The 20,277-nt window shown below is 39.0% G+C and overlaps 2 protein-coding genes across 5 annotated transcripts in view; both read right to left on the reverse strand.

Moving 5' to 3' along the window:
• The window catches only part of lamb1a (laminin, beta 1a), a 36,963-nt gene extending 36,164 nt beyond the window's left edge, over nucleotides 1-799 (reverse strand). For both annotated transcript variants that reach the window (XM_067493450.1, XM_067493449.1), the window contains exon 1: nucleotides 640-799. In XM_067493450.1, coding sequence (XP_067349551.1) covers nucleotides 640-664 — 25 coding nt within the window. In that variant the 5' untranslated portion in view covers nucleotides 665-799. The remainder of the gene's footprint in view (nucleotides 1-639) is intronic.
• An 8,000-nt stretch (nucleotides 800-8,799) lies between these two features.
• The window catches only part of LOC137108427 (sodium channel protein type 4 subunit alpha B-like), a 32,653-nt gene continuing 21,175 nt past the window's right edge, over nucleotides 8,800-20,277 (reverse strand). For all 3 annotated transcript variants that reach the window (XM_067492968.1, XM_067492969.1, XM_067492967.1), the window contains 5 exons: nucleotides 19,828-20,098; nucleotides 14,479-15,091; nucleotides 13,731-13,875; nucleotides 13,505-13,582; nucleotides 8,800-11,255 (listed from right to left, as the gene is read on the reverse strand). In XM_067492968.1, the coding sequence (XP_067349069.1) occupies nucleotides 11,115-11,255; nucleotides 13,505-13,582; nucleotides 13,731-13,875; nucleotides 14,479-15,091; nucleotides 19,828-20,098 (1,248 nt within the window). In that variant the 3' untranslated portion in view covers nucleotides 8,800-11,114. The remainder of the gene's footprint in view (nucleotides 11,256-13,504; nucleotides 13,583-13,730; nucleotides 13,876-14,478; nucleotides 15,092-19,827; nucleotides 20,099-20,277) is intronic.

Genomic DNA, 20,277 nt, shown 5'->3' on the forward strand with positions numbered 1-20,277 from the left:
TCCCTTATTGTGAAAGTCTGAGGCAGATCATTTGATGAAAGTAAGTGAGTTGAATTAACTTATTTGAAATGTTTTTTTTATACTTTTTTCTTTTCAACTTTTAACCTAAAAGTTAACACATATTTAATGTTTTTTATCATTCAAGCAAAACATTTTTTAAAAGGTTGTTCAGTTGATGTTAAACACTTTTTAAATTACCCACAAAAAACTGCTCTGAAATCAGATTTAACTGATTTAATCAAACGTTTTCTCTCAGCCAAATTAGTTATTTTCAGACTAATCTAAAAATTCGGGAGGTTTTTTTCAAAACACAAACAATTCTATACAAATAAAGTAATTTGTTTCAATTATTAAATCGAGCGACTTACTTTTCTGCTAAAAACTGAAGATTTTCATTTACCAAAACTTAAGTTAACTTAGGGAATTTAAGTTTAAGACTGTTTTGTTGGAGATCCGAATTGTTTGTTCCATTTTGGTTGCAGAAAATTTAAAACTCGTATTGAATCAGTTTAATCGAAAACTCTGAAAACACCCCAACCCCCGAATTTACAGAAAACGGACGGGAAAAACGAATGATTTACCTTCATCACAGCAGACCCACCTAGGTTAAAATATAAAGTTGGTTTCAGATTAACTCACCGAGTAGAACCGCGAGCTGCAACATGCTGCTGATCCCGGTTCTCCAAAACCTAAAAATATAACTTCAAACCGGATTCCGGCAATCGACCTCGCAGAAACTTTGAGGTCCCTTTTATCCAATGTCCTCTCCAGACTTTTTTAGACCTTCACAGACTCACCGGCAACTACACCTCATCACGAAACATCCGGTCTGACTTTCAGAAAAAAATAACGTGTTGTCTCAAAGGTGAAAAGTTTTCATTAAATATGAGAAAACTATTTAAAAAAACACAACAAAAAACGTACAAAGTAAAGTCAGTGAAAAAAAACAATGTTGACAAAATGTATGAAGACAAGTGTTTTTATTGTGACATGTTTAGTCAATTTATATTTTTGCATTGTTCATTCAGGCCACTGTTGTTTTGTTTTTGTTTTTTTTTATTTAACTCACATTAAAACCTCCACTCGTTTTTCACGCAACATGTTTTAACAACAAACCCTTTAAATGAAATCAAACTTCGAAAAATTAAATGAAAGAAATGTCCCACCGCAGGGCTGCTTTTATTCTGAAAGAATGCTAACCAAACTTCCTGTCTGTCGCACTTTTTTCTCTTCTTTTGTCTTTTTCTTTCTTTCATCCTCCTCCACGCAGCACTATGAGGCCAAAAATAAGTGGACGGTTACTCTGTCTATTTTCCCTTCATGTATTTTTTTATCGTAGTTTCCACTTATTTCGCGCCAATGAGGCTACAGTGCACCTTGGCAGTTTGTTGTGTAGAATTTTCCGTTCAACGCCGAGCAAACCCCCCGGAGCACGGAAATAAAGTGCGTGTGGTCCAGTTGGTCAAAACTTTATTCTTTAGTCTTTTTGTTTGTTTAGTCCAAAACCAGTTCCCAACCCAAATACGTGCACATTTAACTGCCCACAAACGCCTGGCCATGGATTACTGTTACAACTGTTTTGTCTAAGAAAGTTTTAATGTTGTAGTGATTTTCAGTGATCAGATCATTAATTATTGACAGATTAGATTTTTCATCTATCTTCAAGTGCCCCCACCCGGTTCTCACAGACAATAGACATTCCTGAACCCCCACCCCCATACACATACTTTTCAACCTCACCTGCAACAACAAAGGAGGAGGTGTCTGTCTGCGTTATGTTGGGGGGAATTTGGGAATCCGACCCCCAACCTGAACATCTGAAGACTCAGTGTGTGTGGGCCCTGGTGCATTGTGGGTTGTGAGTGCGAAGGTGTGGGGGCCTGTGGAAACAACTGTCAGCCAATCAGAGTCCAGCTCCTCGGAGCGAGGACAAACATTAACAAGTGAATGAAGCCTAAACATACAATCAAGCCCCTTTCAGACATGCAGTGAAGTGGGTGTATGTATATACGGATTATAGCCTACGAGCCTCCTAGTGATTTTTTACCCTTTATCCCATGATTTCAGGATCATTTGATCACAGCGGATCATTTGTCCGCATGTTGATTTGGCCCAGTTTATTTTACTTTATTATTTTTTTTACGCCGGATGCCCTTCCTAACGCAACCCTTGTCAAGTTCTACTGGGCTTGGTTCCCAGGGAGGGTTTGACATGTGATCGGGAAGAGCGGGTCGCGAATATCCGACCCTACGGTCGTTGGGCGGCCACTTTACCAACTGAGCCAATGTTGCTCAGTCCCGCTGCTCTGTCCCGTATCCTTTGGAGGAATAAAGCGAGTTAATGATGTTTGTATGACTCAACTGCCGCTGTAGTCAGGTGATTGGACCTGTTTTATTAGTTGCTCCGATGTGTTGTAAACAAAACACTCTTTCCAAAAATAAAGAAGTTTCCGTGCGCGAGTAGATTTTCACACTTTTGGGCGCTCCTCACTCGGGCGATCTCCCGCTGTGAGATATATATCTGAGGCTGAATAATCTTATCACTGTCCGAAGTACATCTCTAAAACAGGCTTCAGGCAGCAGAGTCCAACCCAGAACTGGAACCCTCAAACCGGGTTCAGTGTTGGTGCTGATAAGGGACTCTCAGCTCAATGTATTTGTAGATTCTTTAATGTGCATCTGTCTCTACTGAATTAGGAGTCAATTAATTCTCTGCTCTACTAACAGACATCTATACAATGTAAACACAAAACTTCTGCTCATACCTCATTGTACTTTATTGTGTTATATAATGAGTTAAAAAAAAAGAGTAGAACTCCAGTAGAAGTCCTGTACTGTAGTATTTATGAGGTACATTTGGCAAATCCTTCTGCTCGTCTGGATTTCCTGGTGAATTGACTCGACTATTTCCAACAAAGAAGAAACTTCATCTGATTTCTGTTGTTTCCTACTGAAATCCTGCTGGATTCTCTGCTCCAGACCTGTATATGAACAAAATACTCACTGTGAGTACACAGAAATACTGTGACTACACAGTGTGTAGTATAGTGGGAGTACACTCTGGTTGTGTTACTACAGTACTGGTAATGACAAACTCAATGGGCAGAGTCAATATTAGAGATTAAAGTAGTACCTAGTATCTGTGTGAGTTTGTCCTCCAGCTGTGTCTTCATGTACTCCACCTAATCCGTGATGCTCTTCAGTCGCTTTGTAGTTTCATCCTGAAATGTATGATTCTGCTTCTTCCGCTTCATCACATTGTTCAGGTCCTAGAGAGGCAAATCTGACCAGTGACGACATGTACACCCGCATGTCGTCATTCAACCGCTGGCTGTCTAGGTGGTGTCCAGCAAATGATGTGGGCTACATAGACAATTGGAAACGTTTTTGGGGAAAACCTAGGCTGATTAGGAGAGATGGCATCCATCCTACTTTAGATGGTGCAGCTTTCTTATCCAGAAATATGGCTGGTTTTATTAAACAACCAAAAGTATGACAATCCAGAGTTGAGCCTAGGATGCAGAGATCCAGTCCTACACGCCTCTCTGCAGTGTCCTTACAACCGTCACCCCCCCACAACTCCCACATACCTATAGAGACTGTGTCTGTTCCCCGACCTAAATTACATAAAGTAAATATGACAACAAAAGGAGTTAATCATAATAACCTAATAAAAGTTAAGACTACTCCTCTTACAGAACAAAACCCCAAAACTATTAAATGTGGATTATTAAATATCAGATCTCTCTCTTCTAAATCTCTGTTAGTAAATGACTTAATAAGCGATCATCAATTCGATTTATTTTGTCTCACTGAAACTTGGTTGCAGCAGGAAGAATATGTCAGTTTAAATGAGTCAACCCCCCCAAGTCATATTAATTATCATGTTCCTAGAAGCACAGGCCGAGGTGGAGGAGTTGCAGCAATCTTCCATTGTAGCTTATCAATAATTCCTAGACCTAAACATAGTTATAACTCATTTGAGAGCCTTACTCTTAGCCTTTCACACCCAAACTGGAAAACTCAAAAACCACTATTATTTGTTATCGTGTACCGTCCTCCAGTCCCTTATTCAGAGTTTTTGATTGAATTAGTACAGATAAAGTCATTATAGTGGGTGACTTTAACATTCATGTAGATGCTGACAGTAACTGTCTGAGCACTGCATTTAATTCATTATTAGATTCAATTGGTTTTTCCCAAAATGTAAATAAACCCACTCACTGTTTTAGTCACACGTTAGACCTTGTCCTTACGTATGGAATTGAAGCGGATAATTTAACCATATTTCCTCACAACGCTCTTCTGTCTGACCATTTTTTTAATGACATTTGAATTTACAATAACGGACTATATAGCAGTTAGGGAAAAACTCCACTATAGCAGACGCTTAAGTGAAAAAGCTGTCAACAAATTTAAAGAAATTATTTCTTCATCATTTGCTTCACCATATGTTAATACAATGGAAAGTAGTCTCCTTAATGTTACTCCTGCACAAGTAGATTATCTTGTTGACAATTCTGCAGCCTCACTACGTACAATACTCGATAGTGTTGCCCCTCCAAAAAAGAAGGCAGTAAACCAGCAGAGGCGATCTCCATGGTATAGTTCACAAACACGCAACTTAAAACAGGAAACACGAAAGTTAGAAAGGAAGTGGCGTTCCAGAAAGTTAGAAGAATCTCATTTAGCCTGGAAAAATAGTTTAAAAATGTACAAAAAAGCTCTCAGTTATGCCAGAACAGCATATTATTCATCATTAATAGAAGAAAAAAAGAACAACCCACGGTTTCTGTTCAGCACTGTAGCCAGGCTGACTAAGAGCCATAGTTCTGTTGAGCCTACTATTCCCTTAACTTTGAGCAGCAATGACTTCATGACTTTCTTTATGAATAAAATTGTAGCTATTAGAGAACAAATTCACCAGATCCTCCCCCCAAAAATTACAGATAGATCTTCATGTACAGCAGTGCTAAGGCCCCAATCCCTGTTAGACTGCTTTTTACCCATAGATCTCTCTGAGCTAACTTCAATTATTACCTCATCTAAACCAACAACCTGTCTGCTAGACCCTATTCCAACTAAGCTGCTCAAGGAAGCTTTACCCTTAATAGATACATTCATATTAGATATCATAAATCTCTCTTTAGAAACAGGCTATGTACCACAGGCCTATAAGGTAGCTGTAATTAAACCATTACTTAAAAAACCTGTCTTGACCCAGGTGTTTTAGCCAATTACAGACCAATATCTAATCTCCCCTTTATTTCTAAAATAATTGAAAAAGTAGTCGCAAAACAATTATGTGATCAACTTCATATAATTTGCATGAAGACTGAAGGAATAATTTGTATGAAGACTTTTAGTCAGGATTTAGAGTTCATCATACTACAGAAACAGCACTGGTAAAAGTCACCAACGATCTTCTCATGGCCTCAGATACTGGACTCATCTCTATACTTGTTCTGTTAGATCTTAGTGCTGCATTTGATACCATTGATCATAACATTTTATTACAGAGACTGGAACATGAAATTGGAATTACAGGAACTGCACTAGGTTGGTTTAAATCTTATCTATCTGATAGATTTCAATTTGTTCATGTTAATGATGAATCCTCCATGCACACAAAGGTTAGCTATGGAGTTCCACAAGGCTCTGTGTTAGGACCAATACTTTTTACTTTATATATGTCTCCTTTAGGCAACTTTATTTGAAAACACTCCATAAATTTCCACTGTTATGCTGATGATACCCAGCTATATTTATCTATGGAACCAGATGAAAATAATCAGTTAATAAAGCTTCAAGCATGCCTACAAGACATAAAGGCCTGGATGTCCCACAATTTTTTACTTTTAAACTCAGACAAAACTGAAGTCATAGTATTTGGGCCCAATAATCTCAGAGATATGATGTCCAGCCATATTATTACACTAGATGGCATAAGTCTGGCCTCCAGTACTACTGCAAGGAACCTTGGAGTTATTTTTGATCAGGATCTGTCCTTTAACTCACATATAAAACAAATCTCTAGAACAGCCTTCTTCCACCTACGGAACATTGTCAAAATTAGGAGCATCCTGTCTCAAAGTGATGCCGAGAAACTGGTCCATGCATTTGTTACCTCTAGGTTGGAGTTCTGTAATTCCCTACTTTCAGGATGCCCCAGTAACTCCCTAAAGAGCCTGCAATTAATCCAAAATGCTGCAGCAAGAGTGCTGACTGGAACTAGCAAGAGAGATCATATTTCACGTTCACTAACTTCTCTCCATTGGCTTCCCATTAAATTTAGAATAGAATTTAAAACCCTGCTTCTTAAATATAAAGCTCTGAATGGTCAGGCTCCATCATATATAGAAGACCTCATTGCACCATATCATCCTAGTAGACCACTTCACTCTCAGAATGGAGGCCTACTTGTGGTTCCCAGAATTTCCAAAAGTAGAATGGGAGGTAGAGCCTTTAGCTATCAAGCTCCTCTCTTGTGGAACCAGCTCCCAGTTCAGATTCGGGAAGCAGACACCCTCTCTACCTTTAGGTCTAGGCTTAAAACCTTCCTTTTTAATAAAGCATATAGTTAGTTATAGTTATGCTGCCATAGGCTTAGACTGCTGGGGGACCCACCCCCCAATGCACTGAGCTCCTTTCCTCCTCTGGACCATCTTTCCTCTCCTCTCACCCTGTAATTGTCACCACTGTATGTCATTAACTCTGTGTGTTCTCTCCCGTAGTTGTCTTTGTCCTCCTCTGTCCCCCTCTCTCTGTCCGTTTCTGCAGGTGTCCCCCGGCTTTGAAGCTGTGTGTCTTCCAGCTTGCAGCTACTGGTCCTACCAATCTGCCCGATGTTTTGTTGTTGCTTTTTGTTGCTCTGTTCTTTTCTCTTTTCCCTTTTCACTCACCCCAACCGGTCGAGGCAGATGGCCGTCTACCCTGAGCCTGGTTCTGCTGGAGGTTTCTTCCGTTAAAGGGAGTTTTTCCTTTCCACTGTTGCCTATGGCTTGCTCCAGGGGGACTTGTTGGGTTCTCTTTATACATCTTTATAATCTTGACTTTATTCTGTAAAGTGCCCTGAGATGACTTTGTTGTGAATTGGCGCTATATAAATAAAGTTGAATTGAATTGAATTCTCTAATCCCCTACCCCAGTTTTGGAAACAAGCTTTCCCATATACATGACGCTTAAGAAATCAGCTTACCTGAGAAAGCCGACTGTAGCCGGGTTACTTAAGTCCATGTAAACATGGCCCTTGATACAAGAATGTGGAACAAACTGAACTGAGTAGGATTGTGGGGTAAAACTATGTTGGATTTCTGTTGCGAAAAGTATGGACAGACATTGTTACACAGACAAACTGGGTCTGAGCCACAAAACCATTTAATGAAAAGGTGAATAGAGCTCAGAATATCCTGGTTGTCCTTGCTTCCCTCAGGTGCTGTCCATTCTGCATTTAAGCTTCACACTTTTCCTCCTTGGTCTTTGTCAGATCATACAATCCCAATTCATAGTTCCCTCGTTTTCAAGTAGTGCCCTGAATTTGAGTTTCCCCCAAAACAGAGTCATAAGGGGTGGTGGTTTAAATATCTCCTTATAAGCTGGGACCACCCTTTAAAACCCTTATACAACATTAGAGCTAAATGAGTGGTCCCGTTTTCTACGGAGTCGACTAAAACCATAGACTGTAAAAAACACAGGGACACATCTGTAAAACGGTTTTCTTTCCTAATACACATACTAGTGTTACTGCATACCCTTAATGTTAGGATTAGGGAATAAAAATGTGTTATCCCACACTGTCACGTGCACCATTTTTAGGGACGAAACAAAAAACAGAAAGGATTAAATACATTATGGACATATAAAATCATTTAGTCATAAATCATAAAGTCATTTTATTAATTAGCATTAGACATTGGTTCACTGACTTTCTTATTGACATTGAGTGAACTGATACTTGTGATGTCTTTTTTTTCATTTTTTGCTCAAGAAATGTACATGGCACATGGAGCAGCATCGAAGGTCATTGTGTGGTTAATGTATTTTTTTAGAGGACAGTCAACACAGAAATACTGACATTTACTCATGACCCTCATGAGGTTCTGAGTCTGCCTCTGTAAACCCAAACACTCTGCTTCTCCCTACCCCTTCTTGCTGAGGGCAATCGGGACACTCACATACTACACGTGCACATGCAGAAGGAAGGGTTAAGGCCAAGGGATAAGAAGAAAATTGATCCTGGTTTGTCTCTGGATTTGAATGTAACACCAGACAGAACCAGGAGCTAGATCCAAGACACTTTTCCACTCATATGCCGATGATAACCAGCTATATCTATCTATGGAACCAGATGAAAAAAACATCTTGTGTGTGTTTTCCAGTGTGCAGCTACTGGTCCTACCAACCTGCCTGATGTTTTGTTGTTGCTTTTGTTGCTCTTTTCTTTTCTCTCTCCACTTTCCACTCACCCCAACCGGTCAAGACAGATGGCCTCCCACCCTGAGCCTGGTTCTGCTGGAGGTTTCTTCCGTTAAAGGGAGTTTTTCCTCTCCACTGTTGCCTAGGGCTTGTTCAAGTGGGAATTGTTGGGTTCTCTCTATACATCTTTATAGTCTTGACTTTATTGTGTCTTGAGATGACTTTGTTGTGAATTGACGCTATATAAATAAAGTTGAATTGACTTGAACTTTAAAAACAACTCATGGTAGTGTTGATTAGCACTAACCAGCACCCAAGATCCCCCATCCAACCCCAATGAAAGGTTCAGGGGGCATACATCAGTTACATTAAAAACAAAATAACATTTGGTTTTTAAAAACAAAATTTATTTTTACTGTTTTTGTTTTACATAAAGAGGTATAAGTCAATATAAAAAACTGAACCACAGTGGTCAATGGTTCATCTGTGAGTGTACATGAGGGTTTTGTATTGGGGAAGGGCTGTGCCACTAGGGAAAAGGCTTAAGGATAGAAAACAGTTGAATACCAAATATAGTGTCACGCTTTGGTCACCCAAATCTGGAAGTCCGCAAACATGAGCAAATAGCATACCCCTCTATCCTACTTTCACCAAAACACTTATTAAAAAAGGTTATATTCTACGATTAAAACATTATAGTCAATCAGATCATGAACGTGTAACATGTAATTGTAAATGATGGCTAAAATATTCTGATGGATATTTAAACTTGTACATCAACTCCCACCAAGTTTTCATCAGGTGGCTCCATTTCCAAATTATGATAATGTTCCTAATGAGGCTGTCAAAATACAATACTGTAACTCAAACTGCTTTTTAGCAACTGACCAAAGGAATTTTGTTAGTGAATATGTCAACATAAAGATGTAGAATAAAGAACAAATTAACAAAATCAGGCTGATGTGGTGATAAAACATAAGATACAAAATTACAGGAGTATTTAGTTTCTGTGTAAGTAGCTGAGTATTAGACCCATTGTCAGAAATAAAAACACAATAACATGAAACCAGGTTAATCATCTTAGACTATAGAGTTTTTATAGCTGCATGTCTGAATATGTGTCCTGATTTTATCTGATATAATATCTTTAGTGGGCCAAAGACACACAAATATATTAAAAAAAGTTTGGTTTCTGGAAAGATTTTAAACAGGATGCAACCCACCAGCTACACCCACCATCTGCACTGCTACTATACACAGGGTGGAAATGCAAAAGCAATTTTTAACTTGACCAATACAATAAAGGCCTTTAAAACCAACAGAACATTAAGATTTCTCAAAGGTGTTGCTCAAATTGTATCAATAATTCTGTAGAAAGAGCCGTTATTTATTTATTCTACATTTACTGAAGGGAAATGTAAGGATCAGATCAGACTCAAACGGGAAGATAGTAAATATGTACACACTCAAATATGGGCCAGAAAATTACAGCCTCAGCTGTACACTGGGTTTACTGCTGATCAGCTAATGCTAACAAGCTGGTGAACATTGTAACACTTGTGTAACACCTGTGTTTAGATGGACTTCAGTAACCAGTCAACTTACTCAGGAAAGCTGATTTCTTAAGTGTCAGGTAAACAGGAAAACTGGTTTCCGAAATTGGGTTAGAGAAACCCTTTCCTGAGGTAGATTTCTTTGCCATTTTTAAACAAAGTGTCTTTTAGATGTCTAAATAAGACGTCTAAATAAGTCACTATCCCTTGCAGATTTTTTTTAAATCAGACAGTTCCTGTTGTGGATCAGTTGTGTGTCTCCTTTTTTCCCTTTGTCTCCCCCTGTGCTGTCACTCTGTAGTGACACAAACACACAAAGAAAAGGCAGAAAGCTGCATTTTCTGTCACTATAGTTTAGTCATAAAATAAGTGTGAGGTGGAGGAGAAATCAGGTTACTTACTGCATGTACAACACTGTTCCCAAATTACTCAAGAAAGCTGATTTCTCTGAGTAACCGTTTATGTAAGTCCACGTAAACACAGTCAGTGATAGCATGTTAGCATGCTGACAGCACAGTTACAGTGAATCATTTCTTAGCATTAGCTAATTTTAGCTGCAATAGAAAAAAATCAGGTCAATTTGAAGTTCTGCGATTGTAGGTTGTAACTGTATATTGACTCACTCATAGTCAAAGCAGGTTTATCCTGGAATAACAGATATAGATTACTGATAAAACGATGATAAGTGTTACATTAGTATTGCTAATAATCTGGATCAATAGTGACATTAAAACCCTTTTCAGACATGCACCGGAATTCAGACATTTTCCAATCTTTCTCCGGGCAAATACAAACATCTGAAGGTGAAGAATTCATTCACTCATATGAAAACAACAACAATGTCGAATTGGAAGGACAACAAAATTTGTGAACTTCTGTCCATAAGGGCAGACCTAGAAATTGCCCAATTACACAGAATATTTCTTCACAAGTGAGAACGCATTTGCAGGGACTATCTCCCAATGTTGAATACATGTCTGAAAGGGAAGCTCCTGCAATGTCAGGACCTAATCCCCCTGACATTCTCTAGAGTTCACGTCTGAAACAGGCTTAAGTTTATCTGGTTAAGGTTAATATTATGTGGAGCTTTAGCAACAGCACATTAAAAGGTTGGTGGATCTAAAGCTCCACCTGGGTGGGAGGAGTCTTAAACACCTAAAGCACCATTTGTTTCAGCCACCACCCTCTCAGTGTCATGACGGTGTTTCCTGTAAGCTCTCTGGATCACCATTGCTGCCACCTCCTCCTGTTTCCTCCATGGAGTACTGCCAAGTTGTTCATGTGAATCCTGTGAATAGGAGATGAGGGACATAGCAGAATTATCAGCTCAGATTCTCATCTTATCCAACATTTTCCATAAGGCCAAAATCAGGGATCCTTAACTGCCGCCCATGGAGCATCTGTCTCCCCCAGAATCAATAAATGAGGATTTATCCAGGAAAATTTTGAAAGTAGACAAATGAGAAAGTAGACAACTATACAAGGAGATGCAAAACAGAGTGAAAAGAGATGTGGCGAAGGCTGAGGGAAAGGCATATGATGAAATGTATGAGAAGCTGAACACCAAAGTAGAAGAAGGACTTGTGTTGACAACCCAGACAGAGGAACCTGGCTGGTAGGGATGTGATGCAGGTTAGAGTGGAAAAGGATGCAGATGGATATGTACTGGCAAGATAGGAGTGTGTTATGAAGGTGGAGGGAGAACTTTGAAGAGCTGATGAATGTAGAAGATGAGACAGAGTTAGAGAGAGAGAGAGGGTCAGAGGAAGCAGACAGAGTGGACGATTAGTAAAGTTAAAGTAGGAAAGGCAGTTGGTCCAGATGACAAACCAGTGGAGGCATGGAAATGCTTAAGAGAGACATTTTAAAAAATAATTTTCTAAATATCATACTATTTTTTACATTTTCATTTCAGTCTTCAGATACCAGCATATTTGTGTGTGTATATATATATATATATATATATATATATATATATGTATATATACACACATACATATATACACACACACACATAAGCTTTTATACAAGATTTGGTTCAAACTTTAGGAACAGCCAATGGAAAGAGGTCTGTGAACAAAAAGCACAGTTAATTAGATTTTTCCTTTTCCTAATATAAATATGCCCCTAAATGTGGATAATACTACAAAAAAGATCTCTTTTCATTGGGTAGATTTAAAGCTGTCATCTGTCTGTAAGGACTTTGCTAGAAGACTACTGTTGTGGTCTCGTTATTTTAAATGGTAAATGGTCTGCACTTATATAGCACTTTTCTACCTATTGGCACTCAAAGCGCTTTACACTGCTTCTTATTCACACTCACAATCACACACACAGCTGGTCACTGGGAGCAACTAGGTTGGGGTTCAGTGTCTTGCTCAACACTTTAACATGTGACTGGAGGAGCAGGGGATTGAACCAACAACTGCGAGATTGGTGGACAACCGCTCCTGCGCCATCCCTAGTATAGCTTATGATTGGAGAATTACGAGTTTTACTGGAATTTAATTTATTGTAATTTTTTTGATAATTTAATGCTTATAAAATCCTGATTAATGAGGGGCTTTGATAGATTTGATGTTGTTTTATGTCGTCTGAAACTGACTTACTGCCTGGAGTTAAGGCTGGAGAACTACTTAAGCATCATAACCCTGATTCAGGACACTTGAGAGTTTATTAAATCAAGTGGATGTCAACTAAAGTGTTATTATTGTGAAAATCTCTGTGTTTTCCTGTTGAGCTGCAGAGAAAGAATAGACGAAAACAGATGACATTTTACTCAAAATGTGGAACTTTGGAAGATCTCCACTTAATGTGACTAATTAGGAAGGTTGACGGATCATATTATCTTCAGATAAAGGTTTCAAATGTGTCCTTCTAGTTCTTACATAGGAAGAAAAAGGGAACGCATAGAGGCCTGTATGAACAGGAGGAATGGTTGCATTGAAACCAGTTTAATTGTTCATTTGGTAATCCAAACTGTTTTTAAGGACACCTTAAATCATTTTATAACTCATTCATATTTTTACAACTACACCCGTAAAGACTCTAAAAGCAACAATAAGCTATCAGTTGAAGCCTGGATTAGGTTGTTTATCTGTGTTACTGATGGTTATAAACATAAAGCTGGACACATGGTCAAGCATGTGCAGTTGTCAACATTTTTAACAACTGCTCAATTAAATGCTTTAGAATTAAGAAATATGTCACAGAGTGGTGCACTGTATCTATCTGATCTTTTTTGGAATATTTTTGGACAAATACTGAGGTCTACAACACAAATAAGCTAACCCAGGTTGGAGACCGAGACATCCCACATGAGTATCGACAATTTATTGTTGTCTTTTGTTTTCTGTAGGAGATTGTTGAAAATACATATAATTTAGAAAATGCCACAAGTTATCCTCCAAGATAGACTTAGGTAATTGTGAAGTGCTGAATATAAAAACAAAAGGAAATTATTGCAGAGAATGGCCCCTTTTTTTAAATGCAAACAATAATGGTGTATGTTAAACCCAGTACAGAGAAGAAAAAAACCTTGGACAAGCTGTGGGTCCTGAACATTTCCTCCAATATGGCTTTGAGAGCGTCTCTCTCTCCTGGATCACCAAACACCTGCATACATCACAATAATAACACCCATATAAAATAAACAACATAATAATATAATTAACATAATAACACTTATATTACTATACTACTGCTGCTGCTGCTGCTGCTGCTGTTGTTGATGCTATAATAACATTAGGCCAGATGAAGTTACCTCTGCAATCAGAGCTATGAGGACATCCAAACAATGGATCTTGTCTCCAGGAAGCAGAGGCAGATGCATGTGGGTCAGGGTGATCATGTTGGGTTTAGGAATCTTCAGAGGATCCTGCAGACTGTCACAAAGATCTGACAGCTGACTGTAGAACACAAAAGAGACCATCACATCTCTCTAGAGAGTGTCTGTAAATTCACACTGACGGTGAGAGGTGAGTGGCTAAAAAAATGATGCAACATTTCATCCTTTGACATCTGATCAACATTTGTTCCAGCAGAACAGCTTTTATCTTTACGTTAGACATTTATCTTTAAAAAATTTACTGGAAGAAAAACTGTCAGCGCAGTGAGAAGAAATCAATAACATTTAAATATGGATTGACTGGTTTTATTGATTTCCCCTGCAGAAGGCCAGGGAAATTACAGTGGCACAAGGAGCCTGATCAGTTGTTACAGATACTAATAAAAGTTTGTGGCATGTTTAACAGCCGTCTTTGTACAGTATGCTTGACATAGGAATATGGAGAGACCTAAGCATAATAAGCATATTAAATGTCAAGAAAATGGGTGTTCCTCTATGCCTCAAACACCATCAGTGTGGACACATATAATAAAATGGAATTCAATCGGTTTCATGATATGCACAAGTGAAAGACATAAAAAACATTTTATCATTTTCTATGTCAACTGGCCTTTGAAACCCACTAGAAAGCACTTCCCCTGTGCCGGTTTAGCTTAAGACTCACCTGTGCTGAATAAACTGTGAAGCATTTGGGTCAAATTTCCTCCAAGTTTTGTAAAACATCTGCAGGTCATCGTCACTCAGCTGCTCAGTGTCATCAGTGTTGAAGGCCTCCAGGATGACAGCGATGTAAAGGTGGAGCAACAGCAGCAGGGACAGGATGATGTAGGAGGTGCAGAAAATGATGCCCACAGCCGAGCTCACACAGTTCCCCATCACTGTAGATCCTGGGTTCTCAATGTCAGGCTCACAGTCTGGTGGATTGTTCAGGAAGGGGATGAGCACTGCATCCCATCCAGCCCTGGTGGTGATCACAAACATACAGATGATGCTGTTCCCAAATGTCTCAAAGTTAATCATGTCGTCAATCATGGCCTCCTTTTTCACGTAGGCAAAGTTTAACATGCCAAAGATGGAATACGTGAACATTAGGACAAAGAGGAGAAAACAAATGTTCAGGAGAGCAGGAAGTGACATCACAAAGGCCAAAAGCAGCTTCTGGATCCCCCGGGTGAAGTGGAAGAGATGGAGGATTCGAAAGACACGAGCCATTCGGAGAATAGGGAAGACATACGGAGAAATTAAGTACTTCTCTCCTAGTTCAGCAAATAACAGATCTGAAAGAGAAATGGAGAGAAAAGGTGAAACACGTTTTGTTACAATGTAAATCCAAACAACCAACCACCTGATGGTGGGAAAAGAAATATTTTACATACTTTCATTTAATCAAATATAAACACAGTTTACTCTAAGGGTGATGTGTTCACAATCCACTAGCTGATGTGTATTAGGTTTAGTGAGGGTCAAGGTTGACCTTGTTACAGATACTGGATGGATGGTTTTTATGTGTTGTGGTGCTGGTTGAACATATAGAATGTTTTTTTTTAATTTTAATGATACCTTTTACTTTTAACAGGACACTAACCTTTGCTGATAGTCCTATTAGAGTGTGCTCACTTGGGGTTTTAACTCTAAGAAACACTGTTATTAATATCAGTTTACAAGACCCTTTTTAATATAATTGTTACAATGGAATATTAGTTCTGAAAGTAAAACTACTGCTACTTTGATTGCAGGGGAAAGGTAATTTCACCAACATGTCCATGCAATTTATAAAACATTTCAGCAAAAACTGCCACAGAGCAGTGGTGAAGTTATCAAAACCCGTTATTTGAGAAAAAATGGAAAGCAAGATGGAAAGCCCTCATCAGCAGGAGCAATCAGAAATCCAAAAAAAGTACAGACATGATCAACAAAATTTATGGAACAAAGTTTTGTGGACTGATGACAATAAGATGAACCTCAATCAAGTGATGGAAAGACCAAAGTGTGGAGAAAGAAATAATCTGCTCACGATGACCACACAACTCATAGCTGGGGCGGCTTTAGCTCAGTTGGTAAGGCAGTTGACCATGGACCACAGGGTCAGTGGTTCAATCCCTGCTCCTGGCAACATGTCAAAGTATCCTTGGGCAAGACACTTGCAAGTTGCTCCCAGTGGGTCAGGTGAGCACCTTGCATGGAAGCCACAGCCATCGGGGTGTGTGAATGGGTAAATGGGAAGCAACATTGCAAAGCGCTATATAAGCTACTATTTACCATTTACCATAGGTGAAGTACATTCAATTCAATTCAATTTTATTTATATAGCAAAAATTCACAACAAAGTCATCTCAAGGATCTTTAGTGTCTTGACTTTATTCTGTGGAGAGAACCCAACAATTCCCCCTTGAGTAAGCCCTAGGCAACAGTGGAGAGGAAAAACTCCCGTTAATGGAAGAATTCTCCAGCAGAACCAAGCTCAGGGTGGGTGGCCATCTGCCTTGACCGGTTGGGGTGAGTGGAAAGTGAAGAGAAAAAGAAAAGAGCAAAAAAAGCAAGAACAAAACATCAGGCAGGTTGGTAGGACCAGTAGCTGCACGCTGGAAAACACACAGCTCCACAGCCGGGGACACATGCAGAAAGGGAGAGAGAGAGAGGGAGACAGAGAAGGACAAAGACAACTACAGGAAAAAACACAAATTTAATGTCATAAAGTGGTGACATTTGTGTGGTGAGAGGAGAGAGGGACAAAAGGAGGAAAGGAGCTCAGTGCATCGGGGGGTGGGTCCCCTGAGCAGTCTAAGCCTATAGCACCATGACTATAACTAACTATAAGCTTTATCAAAGAGGAAGGTCTTAAGCCTATAATTAAAAGTAGAGATGGTGTCTGCTTCCTGAATCTGAACTGGGAGCTGGTTCCACAGGAAAGGAGCTTGATAGTTAAAGGTTCTGCCTCCCATTCTACCTTTGTAAATTCAGGGAACCACAAGTAGGCCTGCATTCTGAGATCGAAGTGGTCTACTGGGATTATATGGAACTGTGAGGTCTTCTATATATGATGGAGCCAGACCATTCAGAGCTTTATATGTAAGAAACAGGGTTTGAAATTCTATTCTAGATTTAATGGGAAGCCAATGGAGAGAAGCTAGTGAAGGTGAGTTATGATCTCTCTTGCTAGTTCCAGTCAGCACTCTTGCCGCAGCATTTTGGATTAATTGCAGGCTCTTTAGGGAGTTACTGGGACATCCTGAAGGTAGGGAATTACAGTAGTCCAACCTAGAAGTAACACATGCAAGGACCAGTCTTTCTGCATCACTTTTAGACAGGATGCTCCTAATTTGGCAATGTTCCATAGGTGGAAGAAGGCTGTTCTGGACGTTTGTTTTATATGTGAGGTAAAGGACAAATCCTTGTCAAAAATAACTCCAAGGTTCCTTACAGTAAGTACTGGAAGCCAGACGTTTGCCATCTAGAGTAACAATATGGTTTCTGAGATTTCTGGGCCCAAATACTATGACTTTAGTTTTGTCTGAGTTTAGAAGTAAAAAATTGTGTGACATCCAGGCCTTTATGTCTTGTAGGCTTGAAGCTTGATTAACTGATTTTTTTTTGTCTGGTTCCATAGATAAATATAGCTGGGTATCAGAAGCATAGCAATGGAAATTTTTGGAGTGTTGTCTAAGAATGTTGCCTACAGGAGACATATATAAAGTAAAAAGTATTGGTCCTAACACAGACATTTGTAGGGTTCAATTTAATTCAATCAGATAGATAAGATTTCAAACTAACCTAGTGCAGTTATTTTAATCCCAAATCCATGTTCCAGTCTCTGTAATAAAATGTTGTGATCAATGGTATCAAATGCAGCACTAAGATCTAACAGAACCGGTATAGAGACTAGTCCATTATCTGAGGTCAAGAGAGGATCATTGGTGACTTTCACCAGTGCTGTTTCTGTACTATGATGAACTCTAAATCCCGAATGAAAGTCTTCATACAAATTATTCCTATGAAGGTGATCACATAATTGTTTTGCAACTACTTTTTCAAGGATTTTAGAAATAAAGGTGGAATTAGATATTGGTCTGTAATTGGCTAAAACACCTGCATCAAGACAGGGTTTTTTAAGTAGTGGTTTAATTACAGCTATCTTATAGGCCTGTGATACATATTCTGTTTCTAAAGATAGATTGATGATATCTAATACAAACGTATTAAGGGTAAAGCTTCCTTGAGCAGTCTAGTTGGACTAAGGTCTAGCAGACAGGTTGTTGGTTTAGATGAGGTAATAATTGAAGTTAGCTCAACGAGATTTTTGGGCAAAAAGCCGTCTAAGAGGGATTGGTGCCTTATGGATGATTCTAGCAATGTTGTACATGAAGATCTATCTATAATGTTTTGGGGGGGAGGATCTGGTGTATTCTTTCTCTAATAGCTACAATTTTATTCATAAAGAAGGTCATGAAGTCATTGCTGCTCAGAGTTAAGGGAATAGTAGGCTCAACAGAACTATGGCTCTTAGTCAGCCTAGCTACTGTGCTGAAGAGAAACCAGGGATTGTTCGTGTTTTCCTCTATCTAGTGCTGAATAATATGCTGTTCTGGCAACACAAAGAGCTTTTTTATACATTTTTAACTGTTTTTCCAGGCTGGATGAGATTCTTCTAAATTAGTGGAACACTACTTCTTTCTAACTTTCGTATTGCCTACTTTAATTTGCAAGTTTGAAAACTATACCATGGAGGTCGCCTCTTCTGGTTTACTGCCTTCTTTTTCAGAGGGGCAACACTATTGAGTATTGTACGTAGTGAGGCTGCAGATTTGTCAACAAGATGATCAACTTGTGCAGGAGTAACATTAAGGGGGCTAATCTCCATTGTATTAGGACATGGTGAAGCAAATGATGAAAGAATCGTTTCCTGAAATTTGTTTACAGCTTTTTCACTTAAGCTCCTGCTGTAGTTGAATTCTTTTCCAACTGCTGTATAGTCCATTATTGTAAATTCAAAAGTTATAGTAAATGGTCAGACAGAAGAGAATTATGAGGAAATACTGTTAGAATATCAGTGTCAATGATGTATGTAAGGACAGGGTCTACGGTGTGACTAAGACAGTGATGTAACTAATGACTTTATCTGTACTAAGCAATAAATCAGATAGAAAATCTGAAAATTTAATTAAAAACTCTGAATAAGGGACTGTAGGATGGTACACGATAACAAATAACAGTGGTTTTTGAGTTTTCCAGTTTGGGTGTTAAAGGCTAAGAGTAAGGCTCTTAAATGAGTTATAGCTATGTTTAGGTCTAGGTTTTGTTGTTGAGCTATAGTGGAAGATTGCTGCTACTCCTCCACCTCGGCCTGTGCTTCTAAGAGCATGATAATTAATATGACTTGGGGGGGTTGACTCATTGAGACTGACATATTCTTCCAGCTGCAGCCAAGTTTAAGTAAGACAGAATAAATCAAATTGATGATCGCTTATTAAGTCATTTACTAACAGAGATTTAGAAGAGAGAGATCTCTTATTTAATAATGCGCATTTAATTGTTTTGGGGTTTTGTTCTGTAAGAGGAGTAGTCTTAACTTTTATTGGGTTATCATGATTAACTTCTCTTGTGGTTGTTTTCGGTTTATGTAATTTGTTGAAGGGGCTTTGGGCTGCATGGCAGCTTCTGGAACTGACTCACTGACCTTTACTGACGATATAACTCATGATAGTAACGGCAGAATTAATTCAGAGGTGGAAACAAACATTTAGTCTGCTAATTTACAGAGAAATGCACCAAAATTAATCATAATCATAATCTTCATCATGCAGGAAGACAATGATCCAAAACATAATGTAAACTGAACAAAAGTCTTAGAGGGAAACAGGGGAAGTCACCAGACTGAACATGGATTTAAGCTGCTGAAGAGGAGACTGTAGGGAGCTGATGGCAGCTTTGAGTCTGATTCAGTCTCTTAAAGTGTCCTGACCTCACAAGTTTACAAAAGGACATGGGTACACATGATCACCATATTAAAACTCACCCATGATGGTCACTGCAAGGACTGTGAAGTCGAGAATGTTCCAGGCGCTGGTGAAGTAGTGCTTTCTAAGTGCAATGATCTTTAAAAGGAACTCGATGAAAAAGATAATAATGAAGACAAAGTGGATCCAGTACAAAATAATTTCTTTCAGTTGACCCTGATCATATGTCTCCACCATCAGAGCCACCATGTTCAGGCAGATCAGCACCACCATGAAGACTTCAAAAAATGAGTGGGTCACCAGGCCAAAGAGCCAAGCCTGGCATTGATTCTGGAGGAGGAGAAACAGGAGGTTAGGGGTGCAACATCATCCATTAATACGGATTAATGATGTATAGGTGTATGTGCCAGTTGTCTGCGTCTCAAAATGTTATGATATCAGTTCTGACAGAGGGTTAGTTAACAGCTAAGCTTTCTTAGCTTTTACATCTGCATTTCGGAGTCACTGGT

Source organism: Channa argus, chromosome 23 (assembly GCF_033026475.1).
Source record: "Channa argus isolate prfri chromosome 23, Channa argus male v1.0, whole genome shotgun sequence".
Taxonomy (NCBI): Eukaryota; Metazoa; Chordata; class Actinopteri; order Anabantiformes; family Channidae; genus Channa; species Channa argus.